A 22459-nucleotide genomic window follows, 5' to 3' on the forward strand; every position below is an offset into this window, starting at 1 on the left:
GAAGTACCATGGGGCAGGGGTGGGAGATTTTAAGGTTAGATGGGATGTCTTCATATGGTGACCAGGGAACAAGTGTGCAATGTGCTCCTGGAGCACTCAGAGTTTCTGCTCTTGGGTGCTGAGGATGCAGCTCAGGAAAAGAGTTGTGCTGGAGGCTGCATCCAGTCACTTGCCTGGCTGTGGCTGCTCTAGGAATGCCCTTCTGTTTCCAGAGTGGGGCAAGAATCAACATCTCGGAGGGAAACTGCCCTGAGCGGATTGTGACCATCACCGGCCCCACCGATGCCATCTTCAAGGCTTTTGCCATGATCGCCTACAAATTTGAAGAGGTGAGTAGTGTGACCCCTGAGAGGGCACAGAGTGAGGGTTTGCATGCAGCCCTCTGTTGGGTCCAGCAGTACATTGGATGCCTTCAACCCACATGTGCTTGGTTGGACTCACTCACCTGGTACACAACCTTGGCCACAACGCCCTCCCATTTCCTCCAGACATCTCTCAATGGGCAAGAACTGGGGCTGGAAGATGTGATCCCTCCTTATTGGCTCTTGGTATTTGGGTTGGGGTTGTGTGGCAGACATCTGGGTTGGGGAACAAGGGCTGATGCACTGTCCTCTTCCTTCCCCAGGACATAACCAACTCAATGAGCAACAGCACTGCTACCAGTAAACCTCCGGTGACGCTGCGACTGGTCGTACCAGCTAGCCAGTGTGGCTCTCTGATTGGCAAGGGAGGCTCCAAGATCAAGGAAATCAGGGAGGTAAATCACACTCAGTTACTGCGAGTAACTGCAGCTCCTCAGAGCTGATCTGCATCCTTGCAAAGGGGGATGCTCATGAGCTGGCATCGTGCGTCAAGGCAATTCCCAGGACGGTCCCTGCTGATGCAGTAGTGGTATCACGGGTTTTGCCCCATGGGACTTGCCGTGTCCTCACTAGCATGGGCCTGCAGCTCTCTGGGGGCACATGGCACAGGAGCTGAAGCTGGATGAAGGGAAGAAGGCTTCTGCATTGAGATTCCTCCTCCTCTCTCTTTCTGTCTCCAGTCCACAGGTGCTCAGGTTCAAGTGGCGGGGGACATGCTGCCCAACTCCACGGAGCGGGCGGTGACAATCTCGGGGACACCCGACGCAATTATCCAGTGTGTCAAACAGATCTGTGTGGTGATGCTGGAGGTACAGTCTGTAACAAAGGGGGTAAAGTATATAGGACAAAACCTGCCCGGCATCACAACAGCACTGAGAGCTGTGGATCATGTCCTTGTCACTGTTCACCACGCGTTAGTGGACCACTCTCATTTCCTGGTACCTCTGTGTGAAACCCACCCAAGTGTGCTTTCCCCAGTGTATTTGTGTTATTTCTAGTTTGCCAAACTGGAAACCGGTTGGGTGCCTGAAAGGAGAAGGTTTGTGTCGCAGCACCAGGAGGTTTTAGGAGTGCTGGGAAGAGGCAGTCAGTGCATCTGCTGTGCTGAGGGAAGGGAGCGGTGGGCATGAACCCAAGCCCAAGCTCCAGTGACGCTGAGGAGGAGAGGTGGTGAGGACGGCAGGTGCAGAGCAGGAGCCATGGCATGCATGAACGTGTGGCAAGGGTACTGTTTGCTGGGAGAAATCATTCACAAAGTCCTCTGCTGTGGAGCAATGCTGCTGTACCAACAGCAAGTTGGTGGAGCTGACTGCAAGTGCTCTATCTCCATGCCCGCTACCTTGGAGAAGCTCAAGAAGGAACCCATTGCTGTCGCAACACAGTGACATCCCTGCTCCTGGTGCCACCCAGAGCCAAATGCACAGACACACTGCTCTGCTGGGTGGCCTTAATGCCATTGTTTTAAAGAAACATAATAGTGGCAGGGAGGAACACATTTCAGAATCACATAATAGTTGAGGTCAGCAGGATCTCTGGGTCCATCTGGCCCACCCCCTGCTCCATCAGGGACACCCAGAGCAGGATGCTCAGCACCATGTCCAAGTGGCTTTTGGGGGTCTCCAAAAAGATACCTCATAGCCTCTAGGTACATTTGGCAGGGCTCAGCATCACCTGCACAGCACAGAAGTGCTGCTTGATAGTCAGAAGGAGCTTCTTGTGCTCCAGTTTGTGTCCAGTGCCTCTTGTTTTGGCACTGGGATATTTGCTGCTGCAAGAGCTCCATAAGAGGATGCTGAGACATGGTTGAGATGAAGCAACTCCTGCCATAAGCAGCTTCAGTTTGTCAGCAGAATGACTAGAGAGGAAAGTCCTTGAACCTTGGTGCCAACCACTGCTGGTGCTCACGTGGACACGCTGTGCTGTTGGAGGAACATGGATTTAGGCACACAGTGGTTCCAGGTCGTGCTCTGCACTGTGGCAGAGATGGGCTCGAGGTGATGTTCACTCTGTGTTATAAATCTTGGGTGGTTGCTGTTCCCACTGACCAAAACAAGGGCTGATGTTCCTCTGTAAGGCTCAGCAATGGGGAAGTAAAAGAAACAACAACCCACATTCATGTTCTTGCAGTCATAGGTCTGGAAAGTCCCCCAGCTTTAACAGTTTGCAGAGCTGCTCCTTGTAGCTTTTATGTCTTCTGTTATCTTGCCACAGAAATTCTCACTCATCCCCTCCAAGATCTGTGATGTGATAAAAGAAAAAGCAGCTTTGTGGTTATAACACAGTGCTTTGATCACACAGCTTTCCTACAGACTAGTACTAAGCAAGGAGATCTGAAAATGCCACGTGGCTACAGGCAGGAGTGTAGAAGAATGTAGAGAAAAATGGTGGGATTTTCTACAAGATAACGTAATTTATGTTGGCTATCCTTACATATTATCAGCGACTGAGCCATTTTGCCTCTGGCAGACTCGTAAGGCTTTCATCTGAAATCTCCCATGATCCAAAGAAATCTCCCAAATCTCAGCTCCTCTGCTGCTGGCACCTGCCTGGCTGCTCCAACAGCTTCCACTGTGAAGCTTGGGGGTGAGATCTGCAGAAATGCTCATCTTACTTTCTCAGTAGGCTTTCCAAAAGGAGTTGCCTCCAACGCCCAGCACCATGGCCAAAGCAGTGAATGAAGCGTAGGAGGCAGTGACAGTGCTTTGCAGTGGTGGTGAGAAACCAAGCCAAGCCCCAGAGGTGCCACTGTGCCCATGGTGAAGATGTGATGCAAGGAGAGCTGCTGAGTGAGGATGCTCTTGTGGGTTTGGCAATGCAGTGACACATCACATTCCTCCCCACCTCCCTGCACCTTGAAGGCCTTTGGAGTGTCCTGAGAAGGATCTTGCAGCCCAGCATCACCTGGTCTAGGGGACAGAATGTGTGTAGAGCAGAGTCAAGGTGGGGAAGCTTGGCAGATGTTCCAAAGTGCTGTGCATTGGCAGGTTAACTCCTGAGGGTGTCCTCCTTGTCCACTAAACGCCCATTTCCCCCATGTCTTCCTGTCCAGAGATGCTGTCTGCCCAGTTCGGGTGCTGCTGGCCGTGGCCCCGGAGGCTGTGCTCACCCCACAGCGCATCACGGGTTGGAAGCCCGTGCTCCGTCGGGTGCTTTCTAATGCTCTTTTTGCTGCTGTTTCAGGAAAGCTGTTCTAATGTTCTCTCTCCCTTTCCTTGTCCCTTTTCCTAGTCCCCACCAAAAGGTGCCACCATTCCCTACCGCCCAAAGCCCGCCTCCACCCCTGTCATTTTTGCAGGTGGTCAGGTAAGAGCCGACCCGCTTGCAGCCTCCACTGCCAACCTCAGCCTTTTACTGCAGCACCAGCCGCTGCCCGTTAGTGCACTCAGGTTTCTTGCCTTCTGACTTGCATGGTGTCATCCCATCTGTGTCGTGCCACAGCAGCCAGACCAAAAGCTCCTTGCAGGACTGCAGGGGACGGGGGTGGGGATGGGTCAGCAGAGAGCATGGAGTCTATAGTGCCCTTAGGACAGAGCTGGGGGACAGCATAGATGCTGTTCTATATTGGATGTGTCTATCTATCTACTTAAGATGCTGATTTTGCTCATAGTCACACTTCTAGGAGACCTGGCTCAAAAATCAGCTTGATTTTTTATCAGCATTTGCTGATAGCTATGTGAGGGTCCGTGCATGTGTGAATATTTCCTATTTTCTAGCATTACCAATCTAATGACAAGGAACATCGCATGTTGCAAATTGGTATCAGGTGGGACAGGCTCCTTCTAGCCTGATCAGGACTGGGCTGTTCTTCTCCTCCATGGGAGGGTCAGTCTCTGCCACCAGAAGGGAACTCCTGCTGCAGGAATAAACCTCACCTGTATCCATGGGACAGCCTGTGTCATGTCATGCCACGGTAAACCAGGCTAAATCAAGGCTTGCAGTGGTTTCTAGCAGCTCTTAGAGGTGACAGCAGACTTCTGTGTGCAGAATAGCTGTGTATGCAACACGTGCCTTACGTCTACATGAAGCACGTGTTCCCGGTTGTGCCTCTGAGTTAAACTAATGAGCAATTGATCTCTGTTAAGCATGGCAGGAGTGAGCATAAAGCCTGGAGGCTTTATCAAGTTGGCCCACAGCCTGACATGAATCACCTGGTGCCAACTCCTACACCACGCAAGCTGTCTCATGCTCTCCCGCTCTATAACAAAATAGCAGAACAACAAGCCCAAAGCACGGACTGTCAGGCAGCGTGCTGTTAGCATCTCGTGGCCATTGCCAGCACCAGGGCAAGGGTTTTGTGCAGCCTGAGCAACCATACTGGAAAGGAGCTTTGGGTCCAGCTGCCTGGCGAGCAGTACTTCTCAAAAGGGAGAGTAAGGGGCAGCACCCTCCTGCTGCAGGGATGCTGCAGGGATGCAGTGGGCAACATGGGCAGCAGAGCTCATCCCCATCTACCTGCCCCAGTGAGCCCCTCTCAGCCCTGGCATCTCCTCGTCGGCCAGGCTGGAGTGAGAGGCACAGTCTGCATCACCCCAGTTTGCCTTCCTGCCTTTCATTTTGCTGCTTCCAATCAATGTCTAATCAAAAGCCAAAGGCCAAATCAGGCTGCCTGGAATTGCCAGGTTCTGCCTGGCATTAAAGGCCCCATTATTTGTGAAGGATGCAGCATGTGTTCGGGAGGTGGTCCATTTTGGTTTTCCTTTTTTTCCTGGCCATCTTTACTCTCCCTTAATCAAGTGCTATCCATCTCTTAGAGTGTTTCTTTCTGCATCATCTGAATAATGTGGCATCTAGCAAGATATATCTTGCTAGCTGGTGGAATCCAAAACGTTGGGCACTCTGGTGGCTCTCAGCCCACAGCAGTGCTTATCTTCAGGTTATTTACAAAAGAGGAGGGATTACCACAAGCAATGGTAATAACAGCAAACTGCCTGGCCAACATCTGCATGGGTTTGCCTGTTGTAAGCCACGGGACATGCAGCCTCACTGCATGGACGCAGCAGAGTGCTGGAATGGATGGGAGGTTTGGAGCCAGCTGGGAGCTGTGTGCCCTAACGGATGGCACTGCTCCCTGCACTGCCTTGCCTGCACTAGGATGCACTTTTAGGCACAAAGGGGGGTAGCGATGCCATCAAGCACCCCTTGCACAGAGCTCTGGCTGCTGAGCACCTTTACACAGTGAAGCCCACTGCAGCTTTTCCTCCCACTCCATACAGCCCTGGGACGTTTGAAGAGCGGAGTTTTTCTTTGGGAAGAGCCAAAGCTCTCTCTCTGGGCTGGGAGGGGCTCCCTGCAGCCCCAAACCCAGCAAAACCCAGGGCTGGCAGGGCTTTGCCACCTCCTGCCTCCTCTAACAGCCTCTGTTTTTCCTTTGCAGGCCTACACAATTCAGGGACAATACGCCATTCCACACCCGGATGTGAGTTTTACTCTTGTTTTTCTTATACCCTGTTATGTCACCTGCATGCTACCGTTAGATGACGGAATATTAATATTAGATAATAATATTAATAGCATATTCTCAAAGTGACTGGCCACATGTAGTCTCTGTAATACCTTGAGTAGCCTTTTAAACTGTGAACACACACTGGATTAATTCTGAGGACTTGGCCTGATGCTAAATTGTGCTATCCCTTCATTATGAGACCAAACAGATCACGCATTCTGTGCCTTAAAACAAGCAAAGGAAGGGGAAAAAAAAGAACTTATCTTCTGTTTCCCCCTTATCCTAGAGCATCGGTCATCCGATGGCTTGCCAAGATGTCTGGGTGGGATGGGAAAAGCAAGAGCTTTGTCAGTGCATGGTTTCCTATTTGAAGCAGGTCCATGTCTCTTCCATGGGATCCTCATCCAGGTGACGAGGGATGGGGATGCTGAAATCCCAACCTGCTCATGGCTTATTCTGATACACAACCAAGGATGGGTGTGGGACCCGCAGTGCATATGCTGGGGGACACATAGGGAAGGGATGCTTTTATAAGATGCTGTTCTTGTAGTGCAGCTGTGTTGGTTTGATGTGGCTCGGGGCTTCTCCTGCCCATTGGGTGAGTTGGGTGTTGAGTCATTGCCATACTCCATCTCCAGGCCAGCAGGCACTGTAAGCGCACGCTGTCCACGGCCCCACTGGGGATGATCTGGTCCTGTGCTTGGTCTGCAGGCTGGGCTGTGTCTGTAGGAGCAGGGACATCCCCTGCTGGTAGCAGAGGAGCACAGATATCACTTTGTTTTGATGGTTTGGCTGTCTATGTGGTACCAGAATGCACGTACTTTGAAGAGCTCGCTGTAATGCTGGTCAGAAATATTCTGAATCACATGCCTTTCACTTCGGCTCCCCAGAGCAGAAGAGAAACAGGGCTGTGTGTTGCAGTGGGTAGATCACCACCTTCTTGTCCCAGTTTTCCTTTGCAAACCCTGGAAGCAATTCATGTTTTCCTTGTTACTATTCTCCTCTGTCTGACAGGAATAAAATGCAGCATAGCACACATAATGCTTTGGAAGTGTTTAAGCTTTCATCAGCACTGGCAAGGCAGTGTCTGATCCTTGCTGCTGCTCTCTGCCCAGCTCCATGCAGATTTGCTGAGATGTGGAATAAAGCCGTGCGTGCAAGAGCTGTGCTCGCCATCCCACCCCTCCTGCAGCCCCTCTCATGAGGATCTGTCATCTTAAATACTGTTCCATAAAGAAGCCCATCCTGAAGATAGTTTGGGGGCATTGCCCTCACTCTTGCAGGTTGCTGTGTTTAGCAGATCCCTTCTGCAGACCCATGGCAGCATTTCAAACACCAAAGCTGAAATGTAAGCTCCTGCCCCCCTGGTTTTTCTCCCTCTCGCAAAACCTACACAGATCTGTGGGAGCTTTGTCTCCTGTAGGGCTTCAGCATTGCCTGGGGTTGCTAAGAACCAACATCAGAACTGTTTCTGATTGCTTGGAGAACACTGTTGTTCCTCAATTAAGCAGCAGTAAGTGTGATGGAGTGTGGGAGGTGATGGAGATCCCCTCCTGCTCCCCACTAAAACCAACCTGCCCACCTCCGGCCCCCTTCATTTTGTTTGGTTTTAATTTGGAACGGTGACACAGAGCCTAAAATGTATTCCCAACAAAATTCTCGCTTCCTGACGGGGCTCCAAAAGGTTCCCATCACAACAAGGGATGCAAGGATCTGAACTACTGCTGGCCATGGCTGAAGCCCACCTTTCCCTGTGCTGCCACAGGGTCGTGCTCACAGTGTCCATGTTGCAGGTGGCATTAGGAGCCACATGGGCTGTCCATCACATGGAGACATTTCCTACCTGAAGGCAGCATCATACGATGCCAGGGAGGTGGTCACAACCAGAGGGGCCACCCATGGGCAGATGCCCCTCTGCTGGAAGCCAGCAGCGAGCAGCAGGCTGCAGACCTGGCAGGGGCTGGAGGTGTTTTTGCACAAAGCCCTGCTGCTGCCTTAGCAGATCATGATGTGGAGGGGCTCTCTACAAAAAGCCAGGACATCTGATGGGCTGAGAACAGGCCTCTTTCTATCTGGTATTGTACTTCAGACCCTGACAAGCACTTCTGCAAAAGATTTGGGCTTTATTGCATCTTACCCAGGCCAAGTCCTTCTGTTAATGCTGGTTTTGCCATGTCTCAACATGGCTTCCAATTTTTTGTTAGCTTTTTTTTTGTTTATTTTTGGTTTAGGTTTCTTTTGGTTTCTTTTCTTTCTCCGTTATGATTTTGTTCTTGCTTTTTGGTGTGACTTGTTGTACTCTATAACAATAACCTTCTTAGCTCTAATGTCCCTCCTACCCCTCAGCAGTTGACCAAGCTCCACCAGTTGGCTATGCAGCAAACCCCCTTTACTCCCCTTGGACAGACCACCCCCGCTTTCCCTGGTACGTACCCACACACCCTTTCTAGATATCCTTCTCTTCTTACCTGTAGAGTTTCTCTCTCTTTCAAAAATCTCTGTATCTAACAGAAACAAATAGGAGAAGTGAAGCTGAGGTCGCAGTGTCCACGGGGAGAGGCTAGCAGGGAGGTCAGGTTAGAAAACTGGGGGATGTGGCAGCGGATAACCTTGCATGCTCGCTCTGCTCCCAGCTTCGCTGGCTTTCTGAGCATAAGCACAAGTGCCAGCACCACCCTTCCCAGCCAGCATCCCTCACCATGCGCTGGGCAGGATGTCCCTGCATCCCGCAGCACCAGTGAGAGATGCTGCCCTGCTGGATGTGGCTGGAAGAGCAGTGGGGAGAGCAATGGGAAGGCAATGCAGTGCTGGGTGCTGGTGTGGCTCACCAGCCTGGGCTGCAAAAACGCTGCTAACAGCTTCACAGAGAGCTGGGAAGCAGATGTAGAGCGCAGGGGATGGCGATGCTGAAAGCTCAGTGGTCGAGGTTCTGGATGGAAATGCCTTTTCTGACCGTATGTTCATCATATTTTGAGCTTCCTAGATGAAGTGACATTGCTTATCTCCTCGAAGGCAAAAGCATTAAATCTGTTTCTTCTTTGCTCTTCAGGAGAAAAGCTGCCCTTACATTCCTCCGAAGAAGCTCAAAATCTGATGGGCCAATCATCAGGTAAAACACAAAGCTACAGGGAAATCAGTAGGCGGCTGCTGAAATATGTATCTGAAGTAGGACTGTGCCACTGTTGTGCTCCTGGATAAACTGTCTTGTTTGTGGAGAAGAGAGCATGTATCCTGGTGGGCAGTATCATGCCCTCCATCCCCTCTGTGAAGCATGTCCAAAGGGAAGTACATGCAGTTTGTTACCTGTTATTGATGTTTTTGTATAGTGGCCATCTATCTAATGGAAAGACACCAGTGTCACCACACCGTTATTCTTCTGTTTAATTTTGCACAAACCTCATCTAGAAAGCATAGAAAAAATACTTGTGGGAATAGCAATAACATGAAATTTTAGCTGTCTCTCAAGTCATTCAAGGATAGCTGCGTTTTTAATGGAGCAGGACCCTGAAGAGCCAAATCACAGCCATCTTGGAGACATTTCCATTTCAGATGTCCCTGGCAGTTGCAAGGCCATGTGCTGAATGTGCTTTCATACCCTACTGTTGCTCAGGGAAATCACCCCAAGACCCCCTGGACATTCTGGGGCGCGGTTCCTGCCTGCCTTGAAAGCATCTGGGAACATCACCTAATCACAGACCATGGAAAGACACCCAGCCAGGTGGTAGCAAAAATAAATGTCGTAATATTGCTCCACAAATCCTTGTCCTCCACACACCCTTCTTTGCCCTTTGCCGTTACCTGTGGCACTGATCCTGCCCTAGCCAAGGATAGGGGTGGCCCATCCCTGGAGATGCTCAAGACCAGGCTGGATGGGCCTTGTGGCAGCCTGCTCTATGGGAGGTTGGTGGACTCCTCAACCAGGAGCCAGGAGTTGGGCTCAGTGATCTTGATGGGTCCCTTCCAACTCGTGATAGTCTGTGCTTTTATGACTCTATGAAATAAGATGTCCCTGATCATGGCAAGGGTTTGGAACTGGGTGGGCTTTAAGGTCCCTTCCAACCCAGTCTGTGATTCTTTGATTCTGTGTCTCGTTGTGTTGCATCCATGGGGACTGCATGTGTGTATCAGAGGGGAAGGAGCTGGTGTGCCAAAATAAGTAATCTCCAGGCTGTAACAACAGCCGTGATGACGCAGAGGGTGATGCAATGCCCCGAAACCCATCTGGGAGAGGCTGTGGAGGGCTGGGATGGCATGTGGGAGGAGAAACACATGCATGAAGGGCATTTAGCATCTGTGGACCCGTCCGCCCTGCTCCTGCTCTCAGTGGCCCAAGGGACGTGGCCGTGGCTCTTCATGGACACCTCACTGTGATGGTGCCGTGCCCAGACAAGTGTGGGTTCAATACTGAGGCTGCTGCTGCCAGACAGACAGATGGGAGCCCATCTTCCCGTGGCACAGAGGGAAGTGCAGACCGGCAAAATGCAGTCATGGCCTGCAGTAGGTGCTCAGTGCTCTCAAGGCAATGGTGCATTGCCATGCAGATGCCCCTCTGGTTTTTCTGACCAGGGCTTCAGTGCTGCTGCTGCGTCATGTCACAGCAGTGTGGCAGTGCCAGTCTTCTGCTGCTTTTTTTCTCCAACCACCTTAATTCCACTCTTTGCTGTGACGTAGGCCTTGCAGCCTTTTGGGCTCTTGCACACTCTGCTGTTAAAAGCCTTCCCTGGTGGTTTATATGTTGTATAGATTACTGAAAATTCCCTATTAGCTGCCAGCCAGCTTCTGTCCTATGTATTAGTATGTCCCTGCCCCAACAATTAGATGATTTGACAGGGAAACCTGTGAGAAATGCAGGCTCCCTCCTGGCTGCAAGCACCCATGCAGCTGTACAAGCAGGTTGGTCTCCCAGTTCCAGCCTTTGCCACTGCAAAGGTGAGCATCTGTCCTATCTCAAGAGAAGCTGGGAGGGAGCACTGTGCTGTGCTTGCTCCTTGCTGCAGGCAGCATGTTTCCATGTAGTGTTGCAGGGAAGCAGGCTCTCCATCTATGTGCTGTTTGCCTTGCCCTAATAGGGTACATTGGCCTTGACTCCAACCAGTGTGTACATCTTCAATTCAGCACTTTATCTGCTGAGCTGCTTTCCTAAGCGAGCTGTGCCCAGGGAGGGCTGGAAGGCACATGGACAGCCCTCCTCCAGGGCTGGGTTTTCCTGCTGCTGTGCAGAGGAGGGTTTCATGGGGATGGGGCTTATCCCACCTCTGAGGGCTCCTCTGCAGTGATACTGCAGCCCTGTGCTATGCACACCTTCTTGGAGCCAGCCCTATTGGGGGACAAAGGGTCAAGTGGCACAGGAGAAAGTGGCACCCCGCTCAGATGAGGCAGGTAGAACCGTCTTCCTCCTCCTTGTACCGGAGTGTGTGATCCCCTTCCTCTCCCAGCCCCTGAGCAGGACGCAGCCTTTGCAATGTCGACTGCTGCGGGGAAGTACTGGCGACCCGCTGCACTGCTGCTGCGAGCTGTAACCATTTTCCCTTGCATATGCCCAGGTCTGGATGCCAGTCCCCCGGCCAGTACTCATGAACTCACCATTCCCAATGATGTAAGTACCGTGGCGCCTCCTCCACCTGTGTGTGTGTTTGTATGTCCACACACATATATATATGCATATACGTATACATATATATATGTAAATTGCATATGTACAGCTTTGTTACATGCGTTTAGAGATGCCCCTTCACTGTCTTCACTCATACCTTGTGCACAGCTCCGCAGTCTGGTTGTCTGGGGTCATGGAGCACCTCATGGGCTCTCCTCTGTTGGTAGCTTTTCTAGGGAGAATCCCCCTCTGTGCTCCGTTTTTCCTTCCCAGGTGAACTTAGTGCTCACGAAAAAGGCCCAGCTGACAGCAGAGGGAAGGGCAGGGAGCTCTCAAGCCCCAGTGTAATTCTTAAGGTACCGCTGGCAGATCTGAGAAGTTTTGGACCTGTCCTTCTGACAGTGCGTTGTGTTTTGGTACGGGCAGCAGTCAGTGTTCAGGTCTTACAGGAGGCTCTGTGGTGAAGTGGATATTGTACTCAGATGTTGGTCAGAAGGAGGTTGGAGTTGTGGTGGTCCCAGAGAGATGCAAAGAGGCTGCTCAGGATGCTCGGGTGGGAGGAGGTGAGATGGAAAGCCCAGGTGGGCAGCACCCACACCTGAGGTCTCACTTGCTTCTGGACTAGTTGCCATGGGATGAAAACCAGCTTGTGCTCAGTGGAAAGTGGAGAAGTGATGTCATGATTTGGTCCCCACCACCATCACCTACCAGCCCATCATTCTCAGAGGTTTCTGGATGGGGTCTGGAGGCTGTTTGCTTTTCTTCTTCCTGCTTAGCAGTCTTTTGTCATCCCAGTGAGAAAGCCTGGGGGACCTGAGCACTGATAGCAACAAAGGCAACTTTGGTAGTATTGGGTGACACCTGAAAAGGGGCCTTTCCTTCCTCTTAGCATGTGGAGCAACCTGCCATGGGACACAGGACCATTGGGAGCACTTGCTAAAAGCCTGGCTAACATCAGAGCTGTGTGGTGTTGGCTGTTATCACCTGCATCTCCTTCCCATCTAGTGGAAGTGATCCCTGTTGCTTTGGTGGCTCTGAAATTCCTTCTGTTACCTTCCCTGGAAACAGAGGACAGTCTTGGCTGTCTCAGAGTGAAGCACCCACTGTCAGGTTTGGGCAGTGCTGAGCAGACAGCAATTGCACTGCAGAGAAAGGAGAGTTTGAGGGAATCTTGGGATGAAGTCCAGCTTGTCACTCCCATGACTGCCAGAAGCTTGAATGCTGTGCAAGAGAACCTTGGATTCTTCTGGAAGTCTCTCAGAATAGGTCTGGCTGTTCATGGCCCCCCAGCAGGCTCACAGCTGTACATAGATCTGTTTGATGAAGCACCTCAGGGCTCTCTGAGCTATTTCTGAAGACCTGGATGGGTGACTCTTGGGCTGAATATCACACAGCAGCCCTGGAGACAGCAGATCTTTCCAGTTCTGTGATGGGCGCATGTTCAGATCCCTTAGCCTTTGCTCCAGGCAATGATGAGATGGACATGGCTGGAAATAGCTCTTGCTTTGGGGAGCTAAGAATCCATCACCGTGGGCTGACAATGGAGCCTTCTTTAGGACTTACAGAAGGAAATCTTTTGGAACAGCATGGTGTATGACAGCGTCATTACTCAGGAAAACTGCAGGTCATTTCTCTGCTCTTCCTAACCCTCTTCTTTGCTGGGAGCTCTAGTGTCCTTGCTGAGAGAACTGCAATGAAGGTATCCACCCAGAACCCACCATCTAACATCAGGACCAGCCAGCATTTGGAGTGGTGATCATCTCTCCTTATTCAGCCAGCGACAAAAGTCCAGCAGCTGATGAGATGAACGAACATCCCACATACAGATTTCCTGTGTGCAACTGTGGAAGGGCATTCAAATGCCAATGGTCAGAAGGGACAGGTTGGATATCAGGAAAAGGTTCTTCACCAGAGGGTGATCAGGCACTGGAAGAGGCTCCGCACAGAAGTGATCACAATACTGAATTTGTGGGAGTTCAAGAAGCCTCTGGAGAACAGATGTCTGGTCTGATTTTTGGGTGATGCCATGTGGAGCCAGGAGTTGGACTCAGTGATCCTTGTAAGTCCCTTCCAACTCAGGAAGTTCTGTGATTCTGTGACTCTCAGGAACACCACGTGCCTGTGTTGGAAAAACACACCTTCATGTGCCTTACCCAGTTATGGTGGTGCCTGAGGGACCCGTGGTTTGGTGTGCAAATACTTGAGAGAAAGCATGAAGACACCCTCAGGGACACCGAGAAAATTCACACTTCTATATGGCTCTAAGGAAAATTAGTTGTTTTTGAAACAGTGTGGAAGACATTTTCCAGTACAATTCTCCTGTCCTGCAGCATCCTTGTTAGGCAGTGAGGGAGATGTCGAGAGTGCAGAGGTCAGGATTAGTGAGTGATGCTAGCAGCAAGTGGCTGGGGGACGCCTGGGGCTGGGCTGATCCCAAGAGCCCTGTGCCCATGTTCAGGTTGGGTCTCCTAGTTTCGTGAGCACTGAGGTCACGGTGTCTCCAGGCAGGGCAAGGAAGGCTCCGGCCGCGCGGTCATGCTTGCGTCCTCAAGGTGCGCTGCTTCACGCCATCCCCCCGCGCTTTCTTTCTAGCTAATAGGCTGCATAATCGGACGCCAAGGGACCAAAATCAATGAAATTCGGCAGATGTCTGGAGCACAGATCAAAATTGCCAATGCTACGGAAGGGTCATCGGAGCGCCAAATCACCATCACAGGAACCCCTGCCAACATCAGCCTCGCTCAGTACCTCATTAACGCAAGGTGAGACCTGGTGGTGGGACGGCTGCCACCCTCACTCCAGGAGGGTTTTGCTCATAGCAGGGCAAAATCGCCGTCCTCCCCCCGCTGAGGAGGTAGCACTGGGTCAGGGCACGGAGGCGGATCTGGTCTGGTGGCGGGAAGGCATAATTTGGGACCTTGCTGTGAAACCAGCCCTCTCTCGCTACCTCCTCGGAGCCTCTCCCACGCACTTCCAGGCCTCCACCAATGCTTTCCTCCATCGAAAGAAGTCAACCGAGCAGTCGAATAAACAGCAGACATGGGAATGGCCTGATCGCTTCCTTTCCATCTCCTGGCAGGGCAGCATGGCAGGGCCGGTGATGATGCAAGCCGGGCTGCGCGTGGGGCTGCCGGCCATGGAGCCATTGGGGCAGCTGGGTGGGCCGAGTGGGCAGGCGGCCCATGAGCAGGGGGGCATCTGGTTGGCTTCGTGCTGTCTCTCAAGGCCATCCATCTGTCTGTCCATCTGTCCATGCTGTTGCTGGCAAGAAGAAGGGGTGAGGACAGGGGAGTGCTGGCAAGGTGTGCGCAGGCTATCCCCCTCCCTTGCACCCACCCCACCTCTGCCCTGACCTGCAGCAGGCTCCATCACCCCCTCCTCCCTGCTGCCCAGCCCCACAGCACCTCTCCACCACCTCCTGAAGAAGGAGAGAAAAGAAAACAGAGTGGCTCTGTCATTGGAAAGGGCTGTCCAAGCCACGGCTCATGCCATGGCAAAAGCAGAGATGGAGGGTGATCTGGTTGAGGGGAAGGATGGGACACAGCTCGGTCTCTCCTTCAGTTTGTAAAGGCAGAGCAAATGAAGGAACTGGGGGAGTTGTAGGTGACAGGCAAATGGGATGAGGATGCTAGGACTGATGCTTGCGTCTGGTAGGAAGGATTTTGGTAGGAGCCATGTGCTGGGACAGTTCCTGCCAGCACCTTTTGTGCATGGCACCTCTGCTAGGGGCATTCAGTGAGGGTCTGCAGCATCTGTGCTTGAGCATTCTTGAACTGACCATGGTGCTCCATGTGCTCAGGCCACCAGACATCAGGCTGGTGACCTTCTGCCATATGCTGTGACATCTCCAACAATCTAAGAACCTCTTGAGCACCACCTGGGGAACCCACTTAGACACCAAGAAAGAATTAACACTTACTTACCCCCAGCTCAGGATAGGAGCAGGGTGATTGGAGAGAGTGGATCTATCTGCACAATGCTGAGCCCGCGGGCGCCTCACTGGGCATCCCAGGGGTCATAAGCAGGAGAGACAGTGCTGCCCCACAGGATCTGTGTTTTCTTTTCTACTCCGTTGATTAAGCGCTTGTTTTTGTCTCCCCCGCCCCTCTCTCTGCCCCTGTCTATTCTAGGCTGACGTCTGAGGTCACTGGAATGGGCGCACTCTAATTTCCACCCACCATCCTCCACTCCGCACCACCCGACCCTCTCCAGCCAAGGGCACCTCCACCCAGCCTGTACAACCTATACATCTTCCCCTTACCTCCGCAGATACTCTTTTCTTTACTAACAGATATATATATATAAATATAAATACACATGCATAATGCACCCACTGGAACATTTCTTTATGACCTCCTTACTGTGCTCCTGAGATCGCTCTTTGATTATGGTCCTTGTTTTCAGCGTATGGTGTAATTACTTCATCTTCTTTCCAGGGGGGTCAGGGAGAGGGGGTTTCACTGGTGTGACTCAAGAAGATGCCGGGTCTCCAGTGTCAGTCTAGTGTAGCTACTTACACATTTGCGTTGACATTGGCTGTTCTTGCTGTAGCCTATGGCCCCGTGACACCACCCAGAGCTGTGCTTGCTGCCCTCCCCGTGGTCTCCCCAGTGCTCCCCCTGCGTTTGCTTCATCCCCTGGCCTCCCCTTACCGCCTCATGCCCCTACCCCAAGGATAAGGTGTAGTTTTTCACCCCTGTGTTGTTTTGGAAGCAGAATGTGTGGGAGCCAAGCCTACGTGCATGCATGGGTTCACGCACAGATGTCTCTCTGCAACATGGCAGGGTCCAGACAAACCATTTTTAATACTCAAAGAAGGGAATCTCACTCTCTCACATACACAGACACACACACACAAAATTCCCTTTTTATAACTAATGAGCAACTGGATGCAGGATGAATTCAGCTGTACAGTATTCACATCCCCAGGGGCATGAAAGCACTCTTTGACAGTCCCCACAAGCAACCTTTGGACAATAGCTCAGGAAGATCTGTGAGCCAGCTGTGTTTGTCATTGTTTGTGTTCAATAAATGTCTGTGCAGCTCTGCTACCAATGGGCTTTGACTGTTCTTCTCCTGGGCCACCCCGCTGTCCCCAGTGCCATCCTTCCCTCTGCATCCTTCTCCATTCAGCAGCTCAGAGGGAAGGTGGGGGGTGTGTGTAACAAAACCTTTCTGTTATGATCATTTTGTTTATGAAAAGTCCCAGTGGGTGATGCACTTCCTGAGTGAGCCTAGGCTTTCTTTTTCACCAGGGAGAGTGCTTGGCTTGCACAGTGTTTGGTTTTCCAAACCATGCTATGCTTATCCTTACGGTTACGCTCATGGTTATGATTATGGTTATGGTAATGGTAGGAAAACAGATATCTCACCACCCTCTTGTCTGGACAGATCCGCTATGTCTGTGCCCTAAGCCCTTTCCCTGCCTTCTGCTTCCAGGCTTTACATCTCTTTATTGCCACTCAAAAGTGGAAACAAATATATTTTCCATCAGCTGATCTCCTTCTGTACAAAACGTGTGTCACCCATTTTCCCCATACTGCAACCACTGCAATACATTTCTGCACTGTGACACATGGGAAATATATTGCTTCTCCTGGCAAGCCCCGGGGCTGGATGCCTTGTCCCTCTCCCCATCCTGCAAAGCCTCCCCTGGGCAGGGCGGGGGGCACAGGGAGCAGCATGGCAGATGCTCCTGGACAGGAGGACACGGGCGCTTTGGGCACAGCTGATGGGGTCAGATGGAGCCTCTGTGTCTGTGCAGATGCCAGAGCTGCAGTCAGTGCGGTCCTTAAGGTGCTGTCCTGGAGGATGGATGCTTTGCCCAGGGACCAGTGGTTCCTGCAGACTGAGGCTGTTCTGGATCTGCTCTCAACCCCACAAGAACCCGTGGGTGACATCCTCTGCCTGGACCATCCCCACCAGGAGTCCTGGTCCTCCAGTTCCATCAGAATTCTGCTTTTTGCTTTGATACAGGCTGCTGTTTTGTTTTAGCTACCTGGGGACAGCCTACAACAGAGAAAACCATCAGAGCAGCTGTGGCTGGGCAATGCTGTGCTCCTGCTAATGAAGCTGGGGATTGCTCAAAAACTGGGAGTACAGAACACAACAAAACCAGGCTGGGAACCTTCAAAGCTTGTTCTGCTGCTCAGGGATCCATCCTTGAGGGAGAGGGGCATCAGCCTTTTCTCCTGCACATTCAGGCTTCAGCAAGTATGGCAACGGAGCTGAGCCCTCCCTGGGTTATTTTGCAAAGAGAAACAACAACAACGAATCAAACCCCCTAATTTTATATGGGAATCCAGCTGCTTGTCCATTGTTATATGAGCTTAAGCAAGGCCTGGAGAAAAAGCTAATTAAACAACAGTTGCAGTATCTGCTGGGAACATGCTGATGACAGCAATGATAGCAACAAAATCATAAGGAATGCATTAAAGTCTTTCGTTTTCTTGGTGCAACTCAAAAGAAGTTGGCATGAAGACTCTCTTTTTCTTTGGAAGAAGTCACGGTGTCTCGCTTTTACTTGTGAGATGGCCTAGTTTTACATTCAATAGGAACTCAGAGCACTGCAGCGCTGCATCCACAGCCATGTCAGAAGGAGAAACATCTGTGCATCTTTAATACTGAAGTGAATATTCAGGACGATGTGAATGTCACAGTTAATTAACAGAAGAGCTTTAATGCATTGCTTGTCTCTCGATGCATTTTATCCAGACAGAGTGAGTCAACATTTTTGGAAGTATCTGGCTCAGTGAAACTCTATGGGAATGTGTTATTTAGTGGGAAACTGGGATTTTGGCAGGAAAGAATTGGTGCAATGCCTCATCCTGCTCCAGACCCCAGAGTGAAGTGGGGCTGCAGACCAGACTCAGCCCCTTGCATGGCTCATGTCCATGACAAGTCATGCTCCCAAAACTGAGTGCTGGGAGTATTGCTGTGTGCATTTGTCTAGAATTTATTTGCAAAAGGTTCTTGGGTTTTTTGCAAAAATGGTACATAATCAGAGTTGAAAAAGATTTTTTCCCCCAAGGGAAAGTGACTTTCATTAGAGAGGCTCTTTAAATTGAAATTATTCTCATTTAATTGCTTTTTTTTCCCTCATGTATTGATGCTAGTCACTTTTAATTATGCTAATTTCAAGTTTATGACCTATTAGAAAGGGTAATTTCCCCGGCAGAGGCAGGGTTTCCAGCGGTAAGGACGAGCCCTCGCTCTCGCATAGCTCCCATCGCAGTCACTAGATGTCCCCCTTGCCCCACGCACCCCGCTCCCGCCGCTCCAGCTTGACCTGGCCTCTCTCTGTGAACGGTGTGCATTGTCTGATCTTCCCTCCACTCAAGCATACATACATCCATCCACTCGCCCACCCATCCACTCACCCACCTATCCATCCCTCCCTCCCTCCCTCCCTCCCTCCCTCCCTCCCTCCCTCCCTCCCTCCCTCCCTCCCTCCCTCCCTCCCTCCCTCCCTCCCTCCCTCCCTCCCTCCCTCCCTCCCTCTATCTCTCCATCCCTCCATCTCTCCCTCCCTCCCTCCCTCTCTCCCTCCCTCCCTCCCTCTCTCCCTCCCTCCATCTATCCCTCCCTCCATCTATCCCTCCCTCCCTCCATCTATCCCTCCATCCATCCATCCATCCATCCATCCATCCATCCATCCATCCATCCATCCATCCCTCCTTCCCTTCCTCCCTCCATCCCTCCATCTATTCATCCATCCACCCACCCATCCATCAATTCATCCATCCATCCATTCCACAGACTGTGATCTGGAAGCTTTTTGTACCCTAACAGTAAAGAACAAAGTTTGTAAAATCCCAAGATATGGGCAATATTTTGATGTTTCAAAGAGTAATGATGTCACAGTAAAAAAAGGATAGGATTGTATTAGATATTAGAAAATGCTCCCTGTGAGGTTGGTGAGGCCCTGGCACAGGTTGCCCAGAGAAGCTGTGGGTGCTCCACCTTCACAGTGCTCAAGGCCAGGCTGGATGGGGATTTGGGAAGCTGACTCTAGGAGGTGTCCCTGCCCATGGCAGGGGTTGGGGCTGGGTGGGTTTCAGTGTCTTTTCCAACCAACCCAGTCCATGATCCTGTGACTCTGTGGCTCTGTGATTCTGTGTGCATGCTCCCAGCCCCAACCCCTTCCCACCTGGGGATGTTGGCTCCTTGTGCCAAGGAGCTCCTTGTGCTCCATGCTATGGGGAAGGGCATGTACGAAGAGTGTGTTGGTGGCCAGCAGTATTTCCTGCAGTGGCAATCAGAGTAGCTGCCTAGCAGGAGATCAGCACCGTGTCCCAATACAGGATTGGTTCCACCAACACTGGGTCCTTCATGAAGACCCCCTGGCCTGTTGGAGCACATATGTGGCCAGGTTGGCACCAGCTATGGGTCTGCCAGCTTCAGGTCCCCACCACACGCTCTTCTTGCACCACTTATACCAAGGGAGGAGGCTCCCAGCACACAGCCCCAAGCTGCAGCTGGCCTGACAAAGCAGATTTGATCTTGCTGGCTTGGCGTTTCGCAACAGAAGGATGTTTTCCAGAGAAGGTCCTCAGTGGCCTCACAGACCTTTCCAGTGGCAGCTGGCGCCGTTACAGAGCTCGAATGGAAGGACGTGCAGGAAGGTCAGGGTCTGAGTCCAATTTCCCTGCTCCCATGTTCAATTGCAAAGATCTGCTGAGAGGGTTATTTTTGCTTAAGAAGAAAAGAAAGAAAGAAGGAGGAAAAAAAAAAAAAGAAAGAAAGAAAAGAAAAAGAAAACAATGCAGCTGTGGATCTGAATCCAGTGCAATGCGCGGAGCCCGAGGCCTCCATCCAAAGGGTAACGTGGCAGTGACTTTGAGGAAGTACTGAATGTACCAGATGTGTGGCTCCTCCAGCGCCAGATGTGCGCCTCCCCCGCCCCAGCCCTTCACTGAAGAACAAGCGATCCTGAAAGCATCCTGCAGACTAAACCTTGCCAAGCGTGAAACTGAAGCGTCTCTGGATTCCCACAGCCGTGTTCATGTGGCTCAGATCAGGGATGTCCCTCCCCAGAACATGCACTGGCGCCTGCTCTGCACGCAGGGAGCAGACCCAGCTGGGCAATGTGGGGTGAGCCATGCCCTGTGCCCAGCCCCAGCCTGCTACTGATGTACAAGGCACATGCTGCTTCTATAAAGAGCTGCTTTGGTTCCGAAAGGGAATGCTGGGCTGTGTGTGCTTGAAATGCTCCCCAAGCACTGCATTCTGCCTCCCTGCAGGCAGCGTCTCAGTGGCAACGTTTGCTTCTGGAAGAGGTCCTTTGTCTGAATGCATTTGTGTCTGCAGCAGAGAGCAAGCCAGCACCAGGAGAGGGGATTTTATGCTGCTTGGCTCTGGTGCCTGGTTACATTCTGCCCCTCTCAATGAGCCCTGGGGAGCCCTAGGACAGAGACCTGGGCTGGGAGGGTGGAGCAGCATCACCCTGATCCCAGGGTTGCACCTACTGCTGGGGCCAATCCAGGATGGCAATTCAACAGGATTTTCCCAGGCAAAAGGAAGTGAGGCAGCTCCAAGAGAAGTTTGCCCCAATCTTTTCCTTCAGTGGGTTGTTCAGAGCAGTCCTTCTGGGAAGAGTTGTACTGGGGGGGAAAGGAGCAGCCAGCCAGATGCTGGTTCCTGCTGTAGGCAGTGCTGTGTCCTTCTGGGGACGTCTGCATGTACAGCTCAGCACACAGCCCTTCTCCTGCCTCCCACGTTGGAGTGCTGTGCTGTAAAAAGGCAGTTAAAAAGGCAGCACTTTGAGTCCTGAGAAACTCAAAGCTCTGCTTAAAACCAGTTTCCAGTTACACACAAATGCTGCTTCTTCTCTTGCCTTGAGTGGATTTCTATTACCTGTGTGAAGCACTGTGGTCTCCAGGTGTGCCTCTGATCACCATTTGCCAGCCCAAACAAGATGTGACAAATGGTGCAAAAGATGGGCTGTGGAGAGCGGGGAGATGCTTTACATGAGGATGCTGCCACACTGTCATTGGTAGGGGTGGGCAGCTCTCATAGATGGTAGGTTCTGAAACCAGGAGAGAGCAGTGGGCATGGCAATGCAGAGAGGTGTGTGCTAGTGCCACGCTCCTTGGTGCTGGGGATATTGGGGCATCCTTTGGGGCCCTGTGGCCTTGCAGCACTTTGTGGGGTGTTTCTGGGAGGAGGAGGAGGAGTAGATGCCAGCCTGGGGCCTGACCATCTCTTTTGGTTGGCCTCCAGCTTTCCAGATCCAGAGCCCCACGGGAGGACCTTCCCTGCGTGACCAGCTGCAGCGGCTCACACCCGCGGTGCCCACGGTGCCCCAGCGCTACCTGCTTCTGCCATCAGCCTCACTTCTCCACCCCTTGGCCTCCTGCTGCTTTATAATGTATTTTGTGGCTTTTACGTGCAAATGCAATAAAGCTCTCACTGACTGTGATCCCAGGTGGTTGCTTACAAACGAGAATGCTGGGGGGCAGCAGGAGTCCCCGCAGCAGAAGGGTTAAGGTGAAGCTCATCCCACACAGCCCACGCATCAGCTGGAAAAAGCTGCTCAGTGCGCTGGCTGTGCTCAGCATCAGGAAACAATCACGCGCAGCAGCCAGGCTTCCAGGAGGGGAAGGGGAGCGGGGCGGGGGGGGAGTACCCTGAAACAAACCCAGAGCCCTCCCAAAAGGCAGCAAAGGCCAGGATTCATTACCCGCCGGGAGACGTGTTTATAGCAAATGTGAGTCACCGCCGGGGACGGGCTGTTGGGATGGGTGCGTGCTGCCCATCCGGCCCCGCACAATGGCAGCTCTCAGACCAGCTGCCCCACGCCACGCGCCAGCAGCTTGGAGCAGCCCCAGTGTTATTTCGGGGCATGCCTTTTGCCCAGACCATTTCGTTTCTCATTGCAGAAGCACTGTCAGAGAGCTGCCACTCCCCATCACGCTGGCTGCCGGCCCTGTGCCCCTTGGAGAGTGGAATACTACCCTATGGGGAGCAGAAATGGAGCTCTGTGCCCAGCTGGCCCCTGACACACAGGCAGGAGAACCCATCTAGATTTTGTCCCGATTGTGAAGTGAAGGAAAGTGAACC

The 22459-nt window shown here is 51.9% G+C and overlaps 1 protein-coding gene across 49 annotated transcripts in view; it reads left to right on the forward strand.

Annotated features, from left to right (window-relative positions):
* The window catches only part of PCBP3 (poly(rC) binding protein 3), a 47235-nt gene extending 25417 nt beyond the window's left edge, over positions 1–21818 (forward strand). For 4 of the 49 annotated variants that reach the window (XM_085553693.1, XM_085553694.1, XM_085553692.1 and 1 more), the window contains 10 exons: positions 213–329; positions 626–757; positions 1043–1192; positions 3591–3734; positions 5737–5778; positions 8152–8230; positions 8855–8914; positions 11349–11401; positions 13991–14160; positions 21620–21818. In XM_085553693.1, coding sequence (XP_085409819.1) covers positions 213–329; positions 626–757; positions 1043–1192; positions 3591–3734; positions 5737–5778; positions 8152–8230; positions 8855–8914; positions 11349–11401; positions 13991–14160; positions 21620–21662 — 990 coding nt within the window. In that variant the 3' untranslated portion in view covers positions 21663–21818. Of the gene's footprint in view, positions 1–212; positions 330–625; positions 758–1042; positions 1193–3590; positions 3735–5736; positions 5779–8151; positions 8231–8854; positions 8915–11348; positions 11402–13990; positions 14161–15528; positions 16450–21619 lie in introns of those variants that run through there. The other 45 variants (XM_085553698.1, XM_085553699.1, XM_085553697.1 and 42 more) reach the window with 36 other exon arrangements.
* Positions 21819–22459: the final 641 nt, after the last annotated feature.

This window comes from Coturnix japonica, chromosome 7 (assembly GCF_054131305.1).
Source record: "Coturnix japonica strain WE chromosome 7, WE-NBRP24, whole genome shotgun sequence".
In the NCBI taxonomy this organism is placed as follows: domain Eukaryota; kingdom Metazoa; phylum Chordata; class Aves; order Galliformes; family Phasianidae; genus Coturnix; species Coturnix japonica.